The sequence below is a fragment of the Lepidochelys kempii genome, chromosome 4 (genome assembly GCF_965140285.1).
Source record: "Lepidochelys kempii isolate rLepKem1 chromosome 4, rLepKem1.hap1, whole genome shotgun sequence".
NCBI classification, from domain to species: Eukaryota; Metazoa; Chordata; order Testudines; family Cheloniidae; genus Lepidochelys; species Lepidochelys kempii.
The window spans coordinates 119,409,000-119,429,885 of record NC_136383.1 but is presented as its reverse complement, the minus strand read 5'-3'; the positions used below and the strand labels follow the sequence as shown (position 1 = coordinate 119,429,885).

General features: G+C 41.0%; 1 protein-coding gene across 6 annotated transcripts in view; it reads left to right on the top strand.

The window, feature by feature from the left end:
- Positions 1-20,886, top strand: part of ACOX3 (acyl-CoA oxidase 3, pristanoyl) — a 65,079-nt gene that overhangs the window by 37,976 nt on the left and 6,217 nt on the right. For 5 of the 6 annotated variants that reach the window (XM_073342625.2, XM_073342626.2, XM_073342627.2 and 2 more), the window contains 8 exons: positions 1,662-1,784; positions 2,944-3,064; positions 4,980-5,102; positions 5,948-6,061; positions 11,819-11,934; positions 15,079-15,253; positions 16,051-16,118; positions 16,884-16,970. In XM_073342625.2, the coding sequence (XP_073198726.1) occupies positions 1,662-1,784; positions 2,944-3,064; positions 4,980-5,102; positions 5,948-6,061; positions 11,819-11,934; positions 15,079-15,253; positions 16,051-16,118; positions 16,884-16,970 (927 nt within the window). Of the gene's footprint in view, positions 1-1,661; positions 1,785-2,943; positions 3,065-4,979; positions 5,103-5,947; positions 6,062-11,818; positions 11,935-12,385; positions 12,933-15,078; positions 15,254-16,050; positions 16,119-16,883; positions 16,971-20,886 lie in introns of those variants that run through there. The other variant, XR_012158736.2, reaches the window with a different exon arrangement.

The window sequence follows — 20,886 nt, the reverse complement described above, 5'->3', positions numbered from 1 at the left end:
TGGGAGGGAACTTGTTACTTTTCAGAAACTCTGGTTTCATATCAACTTTCATCATGCTTTCTTTTGGGTTGGTCTGCCCTACATCGACATCATCTTCCAGTCTATTCCAAATGTAGCTGCTAAGATCATCTTCCTCATCTATTGTTCTGAACATGTAACCCCATCTGCTGAATCCTTCTCCTGACTTCTACTTCTCCACTGCATCAAATTCAAGATTTCTTATCCTGACCTTCAAGGTCCTCACAGCTCTGCCCCTCTCTGTTTATTTGCTTTTGTCTCACATTTTGTTTCTTCCATAGTCCCTTGGTGATGCTCGCCCTGACTACCCTCTTTTCCACATCTCCCACAACCCGTGTTGCACCTACTTCCATGCTGTTCCCTATCCATGGAGCACCTTCCTTCAACTGACCCATAAGGGCTGTACTCTATATTATCCTCAAGACCCACTTCTTCCTTGCGGCCGTCAAGAAACAGGCAAACTAATCATAGATAAATTAGGGGCAGTCAGATACCATTGAAGTGTAAATTATTTAACAAACCAAGAAGTGCATAACTTATATAACAACTGTACCTCTTTTGATTATATTTCTCTTTCTCATCTTTTGATTTGGCTTGTCATCATCAATTGAAAGCTCTTAGGGGTAGGGTGTTTGTGTGTAAACATTGCCTACAACATTGTGGGTATTAAAGAAAACAATAAGAAGAATACCCTCCACCTTACCATTGGTTTTGTCAATGCACAGTTCGTTATCATGTTTGTGTGCATTACTTTAGCCTTTTCTCTTTATTAACCTTTGAAAATATAGAAATAATTATTTGTATTGCTGTAGCCCAAGTCAGAAACTGTACAAACACAGGATAAAAAGATGATCTCTGCCCCCAAAGAATTTCATTGAACCAGTGTGCTGGTTTAATCTGATGTTTATCAAAAATTAATAGGAACCACGAACTTGGATGGTTTCACCATGAGCATTCCTGTGAAGAAGGTTTATTTACTTTACTGATTTAAAGGGCCATTACAAAAATAGCTGGTTGGGAATTTTTCAATGAAACATTTTTCATTGAAAAATGCCAATTTGTCAAAACCATAACTGTTCACTGGAGAGGGTTGATTTCAACAAATTTCTCAATCCAAAGAAGTTTTTAAATTGTCAGAATTATTTTTGAAATGAAAAACTCCACCTTCTGGTACAAAATGACTTTTCATTTTGAAATTTAAACTACTTGTGGTAGGAAAAAAACAAAAACAGAATCAAAACATTTCAAAATTATTTAAATGTTTCAGTTGACCCAAATTCTTCTTTTTGGGGGGTGGGGATTTTTGGTTTATGAAAAGTTGATTTGTCCTCACTTGGGATGGGAATTTTTTTTTTGAAGTCTCAGATTTTTGTGGGACCGGAAAATTGTTTCCCATCCACCTCTAATTACTAATTGAACATAAACGCAAACAATATAGTCTATATTTGGATAATATAGAATTGTATTAATATTAATGTATTATAACTATATTAATTCTTAATAATTAGAAGATTGAAGTTGAAATATGGTAGTTTTCTAGAAACTGAAAAAATATACCACAGGGGTTCTGAGTATTCTTGGAAAAGCCCCTAATAATCTGTATATATCCACCTTCCCTCACACAGATTTAATTTTCATTCCAGCAATGGCGCCTGCTTCCCTATCTGGCAGCTACATATGCCTTAGACCATTTCTCCAAGTCTTTGTTCATGAACTTCATAGAATTTCACATAGGTCTTCTGATGAAGGATAAGAGTCCAAGACAGGTGAAATGTTTATACATATCCTTTTAATTGCAACTCGGGTTTTCAATGCAGTAAACTTCCAATTGTTAAACCAAGGACCTGTATACACAAGTGGCTCAGAAATGAGGGGACGAGTGGTGAGAAACATTAGTGTTAAAGGCCAGGAAAGCAGGTAACTTTGATCATGGGTTTATGTTCTGATGACTTCAATGGGATTTAAGCATACGTTCGAGTTCTTTCCTAAACAGAGATGTTTCTTCTTGAATAGAGGCCTAAGTAATTACTGGTCACTGCACCTTCAATGGGCTTTTGCAATATGCACTACTTATACTAAATAATCTATTCCACCTGGTATTTAGTTGTGATACATAGAATACCTTCCCCAGACCTGAAGAAGAGCTCTGTGTAAGATTAAAAGCTTGTCTCTTTCACCAACAGAAGTTGGTCCAATAAAAGATATTACCTCATCCCCCTTGCCTCTCTGCATTGCCTTAATGAAGATTCAGTTTTGGTCAACTGAAGTTGACACTGCATGAGATACATGTCAGAGAGTTTCTGTAATAAGCCAGAACAATATATTTTCAGAGTCAGGCTCAAGTTTGCAGTTCAAGTTAATACATTTGAAAATAACGTAAAATATTAACATTTATGAAATGTGGGTTAAATGAGCAGTACAATGAATTTCTTGGCAGTCTCTGTCAAGGAAATATTTTGATCTCTCTGCACTTTACAGAGCCTGACTCTGACCAGCATAAGTGCACTATATAGTTTTTTATAGTCTTTTTGTAAGTAGAATTATTTTTGTAATAACTTAAGGTGGAATTCACCCCTGTGTCAAGGTCTGCACAGTGACTGTTTATCACTTCATTCTCACTTAAACCCTCAGGCTTTGTGCAAGCCAAGTTAAATGGTGTAGGCCTTGCACCCCGGTTAGTGTGTCTCCTTTTGTGACCAGTCCATAGAGGATGTGGGTCTGTATACAGCTCACAGCTAGAGAGCCTGGCTCTTTTTTGTTCAAGAGGTATTCATGTTTTTAGTATTTGGTTCAATCCCTGGTCTTGGTCAAGACTTTGGCAGTCGCATGGATGAATTTCACCCTTAGCTTTTTGTGTGTATTCTTGTACTTGTTTTGTTTAAAAAACATTATTTACCATGAGCTTTTTTTTTTTTTTTTACAAAGGCTGAAATTGGACGTGAGATTCATGCCTTGTCTACTGGTGGTAAACCACTGGCCTCCTGGACTGCCCAGCAAGCGGCACAGGAATGTCGAGAAGCTTGTGGAGGACATGGTTACCTGGCCAGTAAGTTACAAATTCCTGAATAGATAAAGTCAAAAATTGTTTGCACACATTTCTGTCACAGTTTTTGTTGGGTACAGGTGTATGTATCAGTGGCAGTAAGTTTTCAAAAGAGCTTTGGCCCCATCTTCCTTTTTACATATTGTGATGGTGTCCCCAGGGTACAACCTGGAGCGGTCGGACCGCTATGCCCCCTTAACCCTCCAGCCTGGGCGGTCTCTCACAATGCTATGCCAGTGACAAACCGCCAACCCCTCCAGGTGCTATTATCACTCAGCCATCAGCATGTGGAGACTCACACCCAGCAATCACCCCAGCCTTGCACCCCAGCAATATACCATCTTTCACTGCTCAAGACTCCATTGGATAGTGCAAGCTCATTAATTAGTTTGTCAGGCCAACAAAGGGACGTGCAACAGTCCTTTCAAACCGTTGCTGAGATTTCCCAGGCACTTTAATCAAAACCACACAGTTTTAAATAAAATATAAAACAGTTTTATTAACTACAGAATGATAAATATTAAACGATTATAAGTAGCAGACAGAGATCAAAGTTGGTTACATAGGAAATAAAAATAGAAACGCAGTCTAAATTCTAACTTTAACAGACTATGGCCATGTCTACGCTAGCACTTATGTTGGCAAAACTTTTGTCGCTCAGAGGTGTGAAAAAAATATCCCCTTGAGCGACATATGTGTTGCTGGCATAAGTGCTCATGTGCACAGCACTGTGTCAGCAGGAGACCCTCTCCTGCCAACGTAGCTGCCGCCGCTCATTGAGCTGGCTTTATTATGTCGACGGGAGAGCTCTCTCCTGTCAGCATAACGCAGCTACACAAGTGCTCTTTCAGCCACACAGCTATACCAGTACCGCTGTGCCACTGTAAGTTTGTAAGTGTAGACATGGCCAAAGCAAGATCTGAATCAAATAGCTCTTCTCACCCTAATAGGTGTTACAGGCAGCTCACAGTCCTTAATACACAGGCTAGATTCCCTTCCCAGCCTGGGACCAATCTCCCTGGTTCAAACTCTTTGTCTTCCAGATGCTCTCCCAGGTGTTGAGATGCGGGAGGAGAGAGGCCAAGTGATGATGTCACTGTTCCTCTTTTATACTTTCTTCCAGCTGCTAGAAAGATACTTGCTGTGAGGTGGGGGTTAGGTAGCCCTCATTGCATACGTGCCCTCTCCGAGAAGCCTCTGGAAGAGTGGATTCTTCTTGATGGGCCATCAACGCCTATCTGGCCAGTGATAGTTGCTCCTTTGTTGCTACTGAAAGGCTAGCTGTGCAATCCACTTCACAACATATTTCAGTAACACATACAGAGCAGTACTTCGTAACGTCACATATAATGATAGCACATACAATTCAACAGGATGTTAATGTTCAACAGATCAAAACTTCTTAAATGATAGCTCACAAGGCATTCTTTGTACAAAACATATCATAATCATATCACAGTGGTGAAGATGGGGGTTCCAGGGTGCTACTTTGAGGTACAGTGTCACACAGATCCAATTTGCAGATGCAAAATCTGCACCCACAAAATGAATTTCAGGTGCGAAGTGGAATATTTGCACTGGCCATCAGGCAGTTACAACTATCCAGACTGCCCTTGCAATTCCTATGAAGGAGGAGAAATACAGATGCAGATTTTGCACATGCAGATTGCCCTCATAAAATGGATGTCATGCTTCTGAAAATTTGCTCCCATGTATTTAGTTTTGTAAACAAAGGGTAACTTTTCAGCGTCATCTGTTGATAAGAATAATTATATTGTATTGGAAACTGATTCCAATTTCTTATTTTTTTTAATCACAGATTTTTTTAATCATAATTGTTTCCAAGTTCTTTTGACCCATGTTTCTATAATGATTGAGTTACATTATGAATTAAAATTTGTGACTTTTCTTTTAAAAGTGAATCGTCTAGGTGATATTCGAAATGACAATGACCCAAACTGCACATATGAAGGAGACAATAACGTTCTGCTTCAGCAAACCAGCAACTACTTACTGAGCTGGGTGAATGCTAAACACCAAGGTTAGCATGTCATACTATATCTTGTTTTAGATTTAGTGGTGATTTGGTAACAAGATTAGGAGATCATTTCATACTGACAGAATTTATTTAATCATTATTTGTAGATCATAAATAACATGCTAGGTACCTTCATAAACAAGTGTCTTGATCTCTCTCTATATATTTCTATTGCATCAATCTCCACAGTATCTGGACCTCGTTGTAACTAGTTGTATTCCATGTTGTAAGTAGGTTTTGAAAAATTAACATGATAAAAAGTAATGTAGGGCTTGGTGCTGTATCTGCTAGGGATTCAAACTCCCAAGTCCACTGGAAGTCATTGGAAGCTTTCTGCACAGAGAGGGGGGCTCTGTGGTCCTTGAAAAATAATATAAAGGCTATCTATCTCCGACCACCCTTATACGCATTAAATAGCATCTGAATCCGTGTCATTCATTCCAAATGAACTCTGGTGCTAGGCACTGAGAGTACAAGTTGCAGAATGTTGAGCCGAACTGAATAATTATTATTATAGCCTTTTGTTGTTTTCTGGATAAAAGATCACGGGACAAATTGCTGGCAAAGATTCTGGCCAAGATCTTCCAGGTGTGGAAAACCCATTCATGGGTATTGAATCTACAATCTCCACTCCACTGGGAGCTTGCAACCAGCCAGGTCAGCTCCTCAGCACTTATTCACCTCTCCTTATTCGGCTGAATCCCCACTAGGCAGTAATAAGCTAAATATTTTGGCATTTCTGCACCTGGCCTATCAAGAAAGAGTAAACCTAACCCTAGGATAGTGTTTTACCTCAAAATAGTCTGACACCGACTTTGTAACTAATCAATTCATCATTGGTATTCCAGATAAAGCTCCTATTGCATCCCCTCTTGGAACAGTAAATTTTTTGGAAGACTACAGTCTTATTCTTGGCCAGAAATTCACAGCCTCTAGTGTTGAAGACTGCATGGACTCCTCAGGTAGCCATTTTCTATTTTCTCGATACAAATAGTTATTTTCAGTCTGTCCCTTCCACCCAGCCAGCTGATTTTTCTTCTCTCTCTTTGTCCGCTCTGTATTTTTCCACCATCTTTTGTAAGCAGACAGCTTACCTATAAGCATTAGAGACTGAGTGATGCTTCCAAACTCACAGTATTCAAGGGAGCTCAAATTACGGCACATCCTTTTAGACACAACATCCTGCATCGTGGTAGGGGGTTAGACTAGATGGCCCTTGTGGTCCCTTCTAATCCTATGATTCTATGATCCCTAATAAGCAATGTTTTTCCTCTGGTATTTATTATGATATGTGTAGAGCCTTGACTGCAAGAGAACTAGAATGGGTAAACTAATTCAGATTAAAATGTGAATTAACTTGATCTGTTGGGTGTTTTTATTCCTACTTTTGCACAGCTCTTCATCTTTTGGTTTCATTCCAAAACAGACACACTAAAAACAGGTGCTATTCTTGAGCTACTTGTAACCTGGGTCGCCGTGAGAAGTGCTATGTCGTTTCAGCCTGCTTTCTAGACAGCAAAAGGAATCAGTCAGAGCTGGTTTAAAATTTTCAAATTTTTGATGATTTTTTTTTGGCAAAAATATTTGCTATTTTTCAGCCAACTTATAGAGTTGGTATTTTTCAAAAATGTAAAGATCCTATAAAAATGTACAAAGTTTTCTGTATTATTCGTCCAACTCTAGATCTGAAAAGCTGACAGCTGAACATTTGAATTCTCACCTGATCCAGTGCTTTTTTCAGGTCAACTATCACTTCTTATAATATATTCTCCATCAAATTGCATTTTACTATTTATTTATGTTGTGTGATGCACACTGCAATTTACTAGGGACCAAATTTTCATTTCTTAATATGTCTCATTGGCACAAAATGTGCAAATTGAATTCTAGCATGAAATTGCTAGACAGAATGGTTTCATGCAATATTGGCTTGCATGTATTCTTCAAGTAAAATGTTGTTATTGTTCCTCTAAAGTTGTATTTGTTGGTAGTTGTCCTCCACTATTGTATTGTTTTTAGGAGAGGCCATGTCTACACCACAGAGTTAAGTCGACTTAAGTTACATCGATTATCATAAACTGTTATAATTACATCGCCTGTGCATGTTCATACAATGCTCCTTGTGTCAGCAGAGTGCGTCCACAGTTGGTGTTCTAGCACTGACAGAGAGAGCAGTGCACTGTGGGTAGCTATCCCACTATGCAAGTCATCACCTTCTCCTGCTAAGAGTTCTGGGAGTTTTCTCCATCCCAAAATTCCAAGGTCTTCCAGCTGCATTTCAGGACATTTTTCAACTGCCCCTGTAAACTTTGCACCTGCCATCTCTGCCTGAAAGCATGGATCCTGCACTGCTCACCAGTCTAGTGATAAGTGTTATGAACTGCTGATCCTGCAGTATTTCATGAGCTGTTGTGTGCCATGGAAAGAAACAATTCAAGATTGATGTTGGTATTCACGGAACAGCTGCACACGGTGGACTGTTGCTACGGGAAACAAACACTGAGTGGTGGGATCAGATTGTGATGCAGATATGGGATGAGGAGCAGTGGCTGCAGAACTTTCATGTGCATAAAGCCACCTTCCTTCAACTCTGTGCAGAGCTCAATCCCGCCCTACAGCACAAGGACTACAAAATGAGAGCTGCCCTTACTTTTCCTCATTCACCTCCTTATCTGACAGTGTGTAGGAGCTGGCCCTCAAGAGCACATCTGCAGAAACAAAAGAAACAGTACACAGAGTCAGTATTGTGATTTGACTCATAGTCTTGAATCATAAACGCATAAAAGTTACATACCTCTTTCTCACTTTTCCTTGGCAAGCATGGCCAGAGCGCTAATCATGGTGAGCTTGACCCGAGGGTTTGACCCAAGGGATCACTGCAAGCACCTAGTAACAGTATTCTGAAAAAAAGAGAACTAGATAACTAAGCTAAGGGAGTACTTGCAAGGCAAGTGAGACAATTCCAACGGCCGCCACATATGGTAAGAAAGAACTGAAGGAGGGGTTGGGTCGGCAGGGTCATATATTGAGCACCATGAAGGCGCCACCCCAGGGGCCTCCCCAGCCAACCTGATGGGAGCTGCTAAGGGAAAAAGTTTCCAACGACTGTGCACACGGCACGCGCACACACCTGATTGGAATGGATGTGAACAACACATCTTGAAGAACGACAGTTACAAGAAGGTGGGTAACCGTTTTATCTCTATGGAGGATTCCCAGGAGATCCCCGTGTGCATTAACAAACTGTTTTGCAAGACCTCCACTGCGTGGCTGCACAGGAAAATGTGAAGCAGACGCAAACAGTACCTAGTGTTGTTAATTTCAATCCCTTCTCCCACATGCACCATGTAGCAAATTAAAAGACACCTCTACCTTATGCAACCATGCACTATCAAAGTAAAATGAGTACTCACCAGAGCTCCCATCTCCTGCTTCAGGCATACCAGAGCCAGACTGCTGGAACAGGCTAGACCACTCCGGAGTCAGAGATCCTGGCTCGCCACGCCACCAGACGAGCCTGTCGCCTGCCCCACATTCTCCTTCAACTCAACCTCCTCAGGGCTGACCCACTGGCTGCTGCCTCCAGTGCCCCCGAAGTATCCATGGGGCTCTTGGCAGGGAAGGTGGGGTCACTGCTGAGGATGGTGTGCAGCTCCTTGTAGAAGCAGCGTGTTTTTGGTGCCACACCAGAGCAACGGTTGGCCTCCTGTGCCTTCTGGTACGCCTGCCTTATCTCCGCACGGCTCTGCTACATGTCCCTTTTTTGCCCCTTTTCATCCATGCCACAAGCAGTCTGCTCATAGGTGTCAACATTCCTATGGCTGGATTGGTGCTACAACTGCACATCCTCCTCTCCCCACAGACCCAACAGATCCAGCAACTTCCATTGTACTCCACACGGGAGCCTGTTTGCTGTGGAAAGCCGGCATGGGAAGATGCGATGTGGGCTGTCCACTCCGAGCAAACAAGAAGTGGAATTTCAAACATACTCAGGGCTTTAAAGTGGGAGGAGTGCATGCCTGAGTACCTTTGCAGAGTAGAAACTGCTCACCAGAGTGGTCATGATGGGCATTGTGGGACACCTCCCAGAGCCCACTGAGGGTAACATAAACAAGTGCAGTGTCTACACTGACACCGTGTCACTGTAACTTTGTCGCAAAAAGCTCTGTCTCTCGTCGAGGTGGTTTTATTCTGTTGGCGTAGCAGGAGAGTTAAATCGGTTGGAGGAACATTGTTGTGTGTACACCTCCGCTGTTTTGTCTATGAAACCTGACTTTTGTTGACAAAACTGTGTAGCGTAGACATGGCCAGAGACTCTTATGTGGGCCAGATCTCCATTTGATGTAATTAGGTTGGGGCCTTGAAATAGCTTTATAAGGAAAATGCGTGTGAGTTAGAACAGTGTAGAGCAGGGCAACATTTTGAATAGTACAATAGGCTCAGACAAAGTATGTCACGATGTAGTAATCGTCTTTAGTTTGGTTGGAAAAAATGGAGAAACAGTGAGAAAAAAACTTCAGCAGTTGTCTTAGTTTTCTCTGCTATAATCAAATTAAGAAAGACAGTACATGCCATTCCCACGATTTTATTGCTGCTATTTACCCAGAGTGGCTCCTAGGGGGAAATTAGAGGGAATTAGATCTATATGAGGATTTAAGACAAAAGTCAGTCTATGAAACTCAGAACTTATTGTGGGTAGAAATTTAACCTTAATTTATAGATGTCATTAACAGGCAATCTGGTTATTTCCTGGAATCCAAATAACTGCTTCAGGGCTCAGCTAATTGAATGAACAAATCCTGGGATTACTGAAGTCTCGGTAATGATGCAGAGCTCCAAGTGAGATAATGCCTCAATAGTTATGACAAAAACTTAACATCTGATTAGCTTCAAAATGCAAAGGCTTAGAAGAAAGACTTGCTGAAATAAATGTTTGCTTTGTCTTTGTGGTAAATCTCAAGCTTGTGACATGCTGGACAGCACAAACTAATAACTAAGCACATTTTTGTCTCCTCAGTTAATACCTACTGAAGCAGCCAAATCACAGTTGAAAAAAAACCCACTAAATCTGTTCATCTGTATTAATTTTCTATTAGAAGTAATTTAATAGCACTGGACTAAGTCTCTGACTAGGATTTAGGCCACCAGGATTTAGCCAAGAATCATAGAGATGTGAAGCTGGAAGGGACCTTGAGAGGTTATCTAGTCAGCCCCCCACCATACTGAGGTGGTGTACCTACACCAAGTAGTACCAAGTGTACATACTGAGGACCAAGTGTACCTACACCATTCCTAACAGGTGTATTTCTAACCTGTTCTTAAAAGCCTCCAATGACAGGGATTCCACTATGTCCCTTGGTAATTTATTCCAGTACTTAACTATCCTTATAGTTAGAAAGTGTTTCCTGATATCTAACCTAAATCTCCCTTGCTACAGATTAAGCCAATTACTACTTGTCCTACCTTCCTTCACTGGACATGGAGAACAATTGATCACCATCCTCTTAATAATAGTCCTTAATATATTTGAAGACGGTTATAAAGTGCCCCCTTGGCCTTCTTTTTCTCAACACTAAACATGCCCATATGTACTCTGTAATACCTGCTTCCCTAATAATCCCAGAGTGCTTAAAAAATTTAACAATCTGATATGCAGTGGTTACTTCACTTGTCACTTAAATGCAGCCACATCTGGGTGGAACATGGCAACAGTTTAATGGCATGTACCATCACTCCACAACGTTTGAGGGCTCAACCCACAAGTTGTTGGCTATCCTCAATGCAAGGAGATACACAGTACCTTTCAGGATTGATCTTTAGAAGAGGAAGAGAAAATACCTTACGTGATTGAACCTGTAGGGAGGCAGAATATAAATAATAAACTGAGAATTTGACTCTGTTACAGGAAACAACCCATTCTTGTGAAAAGTGTCATGGGACATTTAATGAATGCATGTGGCCAAGACCTTGTTTATTCTTATTTCAAAGAAAATGGTCAGGATTCTTTTTGCCCCAGTCAGGCACTTCAAAGTTGCAGTTTTGTGGCAGTGGGTTACCAGCAGAGCATTCCCCTAGCAAAGGGAAACTCTCCAGTGGTCACAAGCTGGTGGAGGTGGCATAGCTCCTCCTGTGAAAGCTGCCCACACCCATCTCCAGGATGCTGGAGGGGAAGGGTCATGGCAGAGTGGAGCTTTGCTATGCCTGCCCTCCACTCTCATAAGTCATTCAGGGACCTTACCTCAGAGGGATAAGTTAGAGCAGCTCCTTATGCTAGGGTCAGGTTGCAGAGGAATGGGGGTCACAGCTGACTCCCTGAAACCTTCCCTGTGCTCTGCAATTAGCAGAACTTGTCCACAAGGGAGAATCTACCCCAGCATCTCCAGCAACACAGTGTCCCCTAAGACCATGCTGGTGCCTTGGTTAAGTGTCAGCTCAGAGAAAGGAGAATCATTTGCTGCAGTGCTTAGGTGGCCCTCAGAGGTTCTTGTCCAGGGAATAACACTGCCCAACACTGTTTGGTTGAATATTTGTGATGTGATGGCTGCAGGAGATTTTTATTGATTTATGTAAGCCTCCTATAGGAATCCAGTGTCCATCCCACATAACGTGAGTTTAGAATAAAGTTGATTCTGTTTGTGATTACTAGCAATGGGAGCATCAACATGCAATATTTCAGTTTTCCTCTCTTTCCCACATGGAAAATTTCTTCTGTCTTGCAGTTCCGTTAGCTGCATATAAATGGCTGGTTTGTTACTTGCTCCAAGAAAGTGTCCTTAAATTGAGCCATGAGAAACGGTCTGGGAGTAGTGATTTTGAAGCAAGAAACAACAGCCAGGTAACACTTTATTCAGAGTCCTACCTTATTTACTGTCTATTTTCCTCCAGGTTTGCCAGATCTTGTTTGCTGTATCCTTCTGTCATTCATAAAGCAGCAAATCATAGTAACTAATAAAAATGCATTCCCATTCATGTGCGTTGTATTAAACAGTATTAAAGGAGGACAATTATGATCAGTAAAATATTTCAGAAAATAGTTTCCTTCAGAACCGTGCAGACATAGTTGTGTAATAAATTCAAATTAATCTTAATTTTAAACTCCTCTTTTGAACATTATATCTACTACTGTTAAATCCACTACCATTCCTAATTAGTACATCTACATCTGCTTATCATGCTGCACTTGTGGCCAAATACATACTGTAGGAAAGAATCCTGCTCTGGCAGGTAGATAGACTAGATGACCTAATAGGTCTTTTCCGTCTCTAACGTCTATAATTCAAATGCAGGGCCCTCATGAAAGATACCAGATTGACAGTACTGGAAACTGAAAAGGAAACATTGACAGTCATACTACGAGTGGATCCACTGTCCCCTAACAAGATTTTAACAGCCAAGGAGGGCATGGCTCCAAATCACAGCTTGCAGCACTTCCCCATCCATCTCTATCCTCAGTGAGCAAAACTGGCTGGAACCCAAAGCACAGAATTCTTGGCATTTGTCACTCCTGAGGGGGATCTGCTGCTCTGAAGGTGGCCAATCTTACCAACCTTACCTGCAAAGTACATTGAAAACTTGCAACAAGAAACACTCAACTCTGTATCCAAGTAGAGAAGACCTGGCTTCACCCAGGCATCCACCACCCAGGATAGCTCTGCTGGTTTGGACTTTGCAAAAGCTATGGTAAAAGTAACCACCATCAGAGCCTTCATCAGAGCAATAGCTTAGAATAAGAGAGAAATGTCTACTTTGCTGGGTCAGTATCAGAGCAACAACATGTCCCCTGGCTGGCACTTACTACTGACAGCAGCATAAATACAACTACAATTGCATCTGGTACGGCCCATTACCCAATGACTACGCCCCTTTGGGAATGTTGTGCATAGCCAAGTGTGTTAAGAAGCTGAGCAATATAGAGGTGCCCTGCCCTACTTCTTCCTTATATTCATTAGGCCCTCTTCCCTTCCTACAATGCTTGTGCAGCACAGGGGAGGATTTTTCTCATAAATAATGACAGGTTTCAGAGTAACAGCCGTGTTAGTCTGTATTTGCAAAAAGAAAAGGAGTACTTGTGGCATCTTAGAGACTAACCAATTTATTTGAGCATAAGCTTTCGTGAGCTACAGTATGCATCCGATGAAGTGAGCTGTAGCTCACGAAAGCTTATGCTCAAATAAATTGGTTAGTCTCTAAGGTGCCACAAGTACTCCTTTTCTTCTTGTAAATAATGTGCATTAAATACGTCTGAAAATTATTAGCATGCTGGAGCTTTGGAGACCTTTGCAGAATTGATTTTAAAACATCAGGCATGAAGAAGCACTTTTCTGTCAACCCCTTGGCAGAGAAATGATGTAGTGTTCAGTCATGCTGCAGGAGATCTGGGACAGATTCCTGGCCTATACCTGGGCTGTTATGAGTTGAGAGTTCACTGAAGACATCCCAGGGTAGCAGGGGAGGGAATGCTTTGTATCACTCATCTGTGATGTCTCATTCTGGTTGAACAGGATTAACAGGCTCAGAAGGGAGTCCTGTTCATTTGTTCTCAGCCACAAGGTTAATGGGGAAAATGCAGGACTACAAGACTGGGTTTATAAAATAGGAAGAAGTGGGGGGAGGAGGGAACTCATTCTCAGGGCTCCAACAGGGATACTGTGAGAGACATTTGATTGCGACTAGAGAATTGGTCTAATCATGAAATTCTGATCTAAATTCAGGTCCAGCCATTGAGGGTGAAAAAAATCTCTCTGCCCTCCCAAAGTTTATGGGTGTTCAGATGTGGTTTTTGTGGTTCAAGCTTATCTCTGGTTGTGACACTGATCAAGGGTGCCATCAAAGAACTATACAAAGAAAGTGGAATTATTTGGAAGAGGTCTTTGGTTTATTAAATATCCCGTCTTTTGCAGTGATTTAAAAGAAACCCAACCAACTGTGATTTACTGAACATAGAACAAACCCAACAAGTTGATTAATACAAAATTAATGCCTATATGAAACAATTGAGAGCAGTGTAACAAACTGTTATAACACAAACAGCTTCCTATTCAGCTCTGGATTCACTCTCATATACATATTCATTCATATAACATCCTCTTTTAAATTTAAATGGTATTCCAGTTCAAGTGGATATGTAAAGACTACCAAATCTTCCTATGCAAATACTCAGACCCTATATTTTTATCCTGTGTATTAAAAATATTGTAAGAGGTAGTGATTTTTTTTTTTACCTTGCTAATAAGGTAAGAGCAAAGGGTTAGTTGTGTCATTCTTTCAAACAACATTAGAGTCAATGGGGTCTAGTAAGCATTATGTCCAATAGTGTTTATAGGATCAGACCCTTCCTTTTCCTCTAATTTAGTAGAAAATTCTATCCCTGCTACAGAATCCCATAAGATTGTTTAAAAACATTTATTGAAAGGAGAGCAGTCTCTATTCAGTACTATAGATTTTATAATCATTTCCATAGAACCCTACTGGTATCATTCATATTAATTTCTATAGCATTTTCTGTTCGGGCTCAATGGGCATTAACAAGATCTTGGACCTGATTCTCAACTGTGTTCCACCTTAGTCATTTACACCTGTACAAAGTGGGTATGAAATGCTTCCAGATCAGAACGGTAGCATATTATACATCAGTTTTGCCCTGCCATTTGACAGGGGTACAAGTGACTGTACGAGTTGGGAGGTGGTGGAGAATTAGGAACCTTATTTCCAGTTGCAGTAGATATGTCCACTGCGTTTCTGAAAAACCTAATTGTCCCTAGCCAAACAGACATTTGAAATGCACATTTTGAAAGCACTTCCTTAGGCACACACTTCCCAGAGAGTCTTGTTTATTTGTTAAAACTTGAGCTGGATTGTCAACTGGTGTAAATAACTCCATTAACTTCAATGTTGCTATGCCATTTTATAGCAGCTGAGGATCTGGCCCTTGTGTGTTTTGTTTGTCAACATGTTATTTAATCCTTTTCTATTTCTTAAGGTATACTACTGTCGTTCATTAGCCATCGCTTTTATCGAGCAAACAGTCTTACAAAGGTATCACGAATACACTCATGATCCCGACACACCATCTACACTCCAGCCTGTCCTAAAGCATCTTAGTGCTCTGTATGGACTGTGGTCTTTAAGTAAACACATGGCCGTGCTCTACCAAGGTGAGATCATATCTATCTTCAGTGTGGATCACTTTTTAAACAGCCCTAATTGTAACCTTCATTTTGTCTATATAGTACATTGCACTTTGGCAGGGAGAAAGTGAATCTTGACTGGAGTATATGATAGAACATTTAGTTATTGCCTGTGTAATGCAGCATTACTGGGTAGGCTGTCAGAAGCAGGGATTCAGCTCTGGATCTAAGAGAGTCAGACTCTATTAGCTAAGCTAAAAGCCTCAGCTCTGTTAGCACAAGGGCTGTAGGGAACTTATACACCTCTGTGAGATCCAGCCCCGGGGGTAGGGATGATATATAGCCATACTTTGTCTACCCGGCCCTGCAGTTCAGACTCTGGGGGAGTGAACTGTAGTGCACACTAGCATGCTGTGCTGTAACTGTCCCATGTGGACATTTGCTGGTGCAAACTAAAAGGAACTTAGTTCGCCTTAACATAGTTCTCTTTCAAACAGGACTATGTTACTGTGAACTAGGTACCTTTTAGTTCATGCCCACAGCATCCACATGGGGCAGTTACAGTGCAGCACGCTAGTGCATGCTCTAATTCACACACCCTGGGGCCGTAGAAAAGCCTTGTGATTTACACATGTAAAAGGCTCCAGGTGCCTGAGGAAGCGAATTTTTAAAGTCTACCTCTTGAGTGAGAGAGTCATCACAACTCTCACAAGTTTCATCTTCATAAATACCAAACAGATTTATAAAACCATGCCATTGGTAAAAGGAATATAGCAACATAATCTTAGCTTCACCATTTAATTTCATTGTAAATATATTTGCAGGTGGATATGCTTCAGGTGAACAGCCTGGTCAATTCATACAGCATGCTATTCTGGAGCTTTGTTCCAAGGTAAGTCTCTAATATCATTTTGGTGTGGATGGACAGCAACACAACATGCTAGTAACAGAAGAAAGACATACCACTTACTCTGCACTTCAAGAGATTACCAGGATGCTATCCTATTTGCAGTTGAATACCCTGTTTAAAAAGGGGAAGGTTAGTAGCATTGGGTCAAAGCCTGAGTATTCTACAAGGGCTCAGAGAAAGTAATATTTCATATTTTGAGGGGAAATTTTTGGAAGATGATGCTCTGGATTTCATTTGTCATTTGAAGTACTGTGATTATTGGATGAAATGGGAGGCCAATAAAACACTTGAGAGCAGCAGTGCCGTTCTATTTATTTCATTATCATCTCAGCTCATAAATATTGTCTGTGTTATTTTTTTCTCAACACATAGCTTTTCAAGTAGCACACATTTTGACCAGGCAAGATATGAATTGTAAAGAAGAATCTGGAAATTGTATGTTAATGAATGAGTTGTGTGTTGATCAGTTTGTATGAACATACACAGTACTGCCTAGGTGAAAATAAAACTTAATGCTTTTAAGGAAAGCATGGAAAACTTCTAAAATAGAGTTGGGTCTTTTTTTTCTTATTGCTCTGGAAGAGAGACAAAAATAGTGTGAATAGACAGTGTGTTGATAGTGGATCTTTAAAAGTGTAACAACTTAAGTTACCATTGGCTGGTTTCTTGAAGCACTGCTTTGTTGTCCGTAGGTAACCACAGAAATCTAGAAGAGCTGCCAAATTTATGCTCTTTGTTTTTAAACAGTTGAAAGATGATGCAGTTGCCTTGGTGGATGTCATTGCACCTCCTGACTTCATTCTGAACTCACCTATTGGCAGAGCTGATGGAGAGGTAAAGAGAAACCTTCCTGTGTTTGTAAAGCTAATAATTAAAAAGGCATTTATGTAACCGGACTAATATTTTAAATTAAGAAGCTTTACAGCTAGAAGAAAAGGGCAGACCCTCAGCTGGTGCATTGACTTCAATGGAGCTATGACAATTTGCACTAGCTGAGGATATGCTCCAGTATATGGGGAAGTCACATGCTACTGTTCAGAATGTATTGCTTTGGTAGAAATCTGTACCCTGGATTGAAGAAGCTACTGTACATCCCATAATTCCACAGTGAAAGATCTCTTTTCTAGATATTTAAATATTTGGAGGGCCTCCAACATCCTTCTAACTTTGCCAGCCCTTCTGATTCCCAAACTCATTGAGTCGGGTTCTCTGTTACTATCTTCTTGTTCCGTGATGCTCTGCCTATGCACATAGACCCCAAAGGTGGTCTGGTCTTTTTTACTTCTTTATCACTTTGCCCAGCATAGTCTAATTTGCCATCCAGTATCACCCTAAAGGTGAAATTCTGGCCCCTTTGAAGTCAATAGCAAAACTCCCATTGATTGTAATTGGGCTAGGTTTTCATCCTAGGTCGTTGTTTTTGTTTAGTTCTGTTGCTGTTTCAAATTATTGTCTCATCAGATGTAATGGCTTTCATTTTACCAGTTGGAATCTTGTGTTTTTATTCCTTGCCTATATTTCTAACTTTTCTAGGAATGATTCCTCTGATCTTATTGGTGCTCACAACACCCTCATTTTAGTGTCATCTGTTAATGTAATTTACCCTCTTTTCCTGATTTTTAATGAAAATGTCTAATATGAGAGCAAAGTGGAATTAAAACTTGTTCCAATTAAGAAGTGTTATGGTCATGGCCTACAAACAGAGAAATTACATTGCAACCTTCCAAAAAGATTTACCACTACTTTATTTCTTAAAATCCAGAACCTTAACACACAAGAATCAAAAAACAGAGACACAATGCAGGCTGCTCCCTAAGGGTGTGTCTACACTGCAGGATTCTTTCAGCAGTGTGTAGTGTATGTACATGCAGAGCCCTCCTAGCACAGAGATTAATAGTAGTGTAGACCGTGAGACATGGAGTAAGCAAGTAAAAGTATGCCGGAAGGGTGTAGGAATGTACCCGGAGTACATAGACTACATGCTGTCTGCTCACTCATGCCATGACTCTCAGCGTGGAGTCTTGCTGCATCCCAGTGCCAGAGCCTTTTCCCTCTGCAGGAAAAGGCCCCAGCAACTCCCTGACACTGGAGCCCTTCCCTGCCAGAGGGAAAGACTCCAGCAGGGAAAGTCTCTGGCAGCGGGGGAGGCAGCAGAGAAAACGCTGATCCTTTCCCTGCCGCCTCCTCCCTGCCAGAGCCTTTCACTGACACATGTAGCTACCCACCGCAGTGTGGCTGCAGCCGTTTAAACTGCAGCGTGTAGCTACACATACACGACATGCTGCCGAAATTGGTGTGTTGTATAAATGGCAGAGATGCACAACTCACCCCACCTTTCTCTAGGCTGGATTGAGACAGCCCTTAGCTTGAAAAGTAACAGGGTACACTTATAGACCAGAAATAATAACACCACCACCACTGTGCTTTACACCATTAATGGGAGGATCTCAAAGTATTTTACAAACATTAACTAACGGAGCCTCAAACCAATTCGGTTTAAAAAAATAGGTCAAGATTTTCAAAAGTGACTGGGGGGTTTGGGTACCCAACTTGGGGCACCTTTCAGAGGCCCTGATTTTGAAGGGGATAGATTCTCATCACTTTCTGAAAATCAGGCCTCTTCAACGTGTCTCAGGTTGGGCACCCAAAATCACATTTGAAAATCTTGGCCAGAGCATTTCAGTGTCTGCCTTCATCGTAGTGCCATTCAGTCAGTTCTAGCACCACCTAAGCAATACCATTGTGCCGTGGGTCCTGGAAGTGCTGCTCATTTGCAGGTATCCCTAGAGGCAGTCTGTTCTTCTCTTTATGCATGTCAGTTTCTTCCTCAGTCTAGTTAAGAGCGAAGGGCTTTGGAAAGTGTCTTTCTGTACAGCTGGATGATTCTTGTACGATTTCTGTTCTAAAAATTCCTCTTAGTGGATCTTACTAGCCTCTTACATCTGAGGCTGAACAAAACAATATGTACTGTTTTCAGAGAGCTACAGTGAATACACTTGATAGGCACAGCTCACAGAACAGGGTCGTGCAGAGCTGCACTTTCCCTGAAGGAACAGTGAAAAGTATTCAGAATGCCCCCCTTAGTTCTCTAGTATGCAGCAGAGAGCACCTACTACAATACCCACCCCTTCATGAGGTGCTGCTTGCCCCAGTGTTCCCCTTCCTGGGAGCACGAATGGAACAATCTCTGCGCTCATAAGCAGACACATGGCAATTCTGCCTGGCCTGTATGCAGGCCATGCTAGGGTATAAGAATGTTCTTTGAATATTGGGTCTGATCCATGCTGTACTATATTGACATCGTTCCCTTTATCACCCATATTGTGTACTTGGGTAAGGGCCGGGCAAAATCTAGCCCTGTATCATGTGGTAGCAAAGCTCCTTTAAAAAGTATTTCATTCCTTCTACAAAAGAGACTAAAGATCACTCATCTGCCCTGTTATTCCAATAGATGTCTCCATTCCAGGAACCCTAAGTTGCATTTTCAGCTTTATCTTGTGCAGACACCAATTAAAATGTGATTTTAGACACATCATCAAAATGCTGAACACAGTTTTTGTTCCACTTCCTTGTTTACTGTTTGAACTATCAAGAACATAAAAATTAATTATCTAAATGAAAGAGCCACCTTCTTCCTAATCAAGCTGTTGCAGCTACCCAAAATGAAAGCAGCAGCTTCTAATTCACTTATTCAATTGCAGGGGAGTCATTACCAAAGAGGGTCAGACACATGAGAATTAGGAGAAAGAAGGAGGAGGTGGTCATTTTCATGGCACTGAACACAGTCTACCTGTGACTTTGTTAGACTCTTCTAGATGTGGTGGTTTTGGGGTGTGGCCTCCGAAGAATGGGACTCCCCATCAATGGGAGGGTTATTCATGGGGGGAAAGGGCTAAACTCACCCTGTGGCTAAGTGTCAGCAATTGCATGGTCAGAATTTCACACTTGCATGTCTGCTTTTAGGTACTTAAATTCCTATTTGGGCATATAAATCAGTGGTCTCATTTTCATACAGGTCCTTAAAGTAAAGCCACTTGTCTGGGTGGCTCATAAGTTTAGGGTACTTGGTGGAGTTATACAGATTCTTGCCTTTATTAAAGTTTAGGGGTAAAATTTTCAAAAGTGTCTCTGTGACTTAGGAGCCTAAGTCCCACATTCAAAATGGAATTTTCAAAAGTACCTCAGTGCCTAACTCCTATAGGAGTGAAATCCCTTTGTGAAAATCCCACTAAGTGCCTACCTGCATCTCTAGGCACCTAAATACCTTTAAAAATCTGGCCCTTATGCAGTTAGAAGCCTAAATCCCATGGACAGTCACAGTCCTAGGCTCCCAATTGCCTGCTAAGTTTCGTACAGAATCTGAACATCCAATTAATGTTTCTGAGGAAGTGGTTTAGAGGGAATAATTTTAAAAAATGACTAAAACATGAACCACCTACAGAGCGGGAAAGGGAAATTATGGTTCTTAAAATAAGATTAGGGCCACAGCTATGAGTCAGAGAATCCAAAGACAAAATAACTGAAAGCAGAAAATTAGAAAGAAAGGTATCCAAATGACTGTAAATGTGAATGTTAAAATATCCAATAAGAAGCAGAAGAAATTGATGACAGTAAGAATGTGTATTCTGAACAGAGAGTGGATTTAACTGGTTAATAAATTACAGACAGCTTGTATTTCAGAGGTAAAAATAAAGAGAATGAAGAGTAGAAAGGCAATGGAAAAAATACAGTACAAATTGCAGGACTGTAC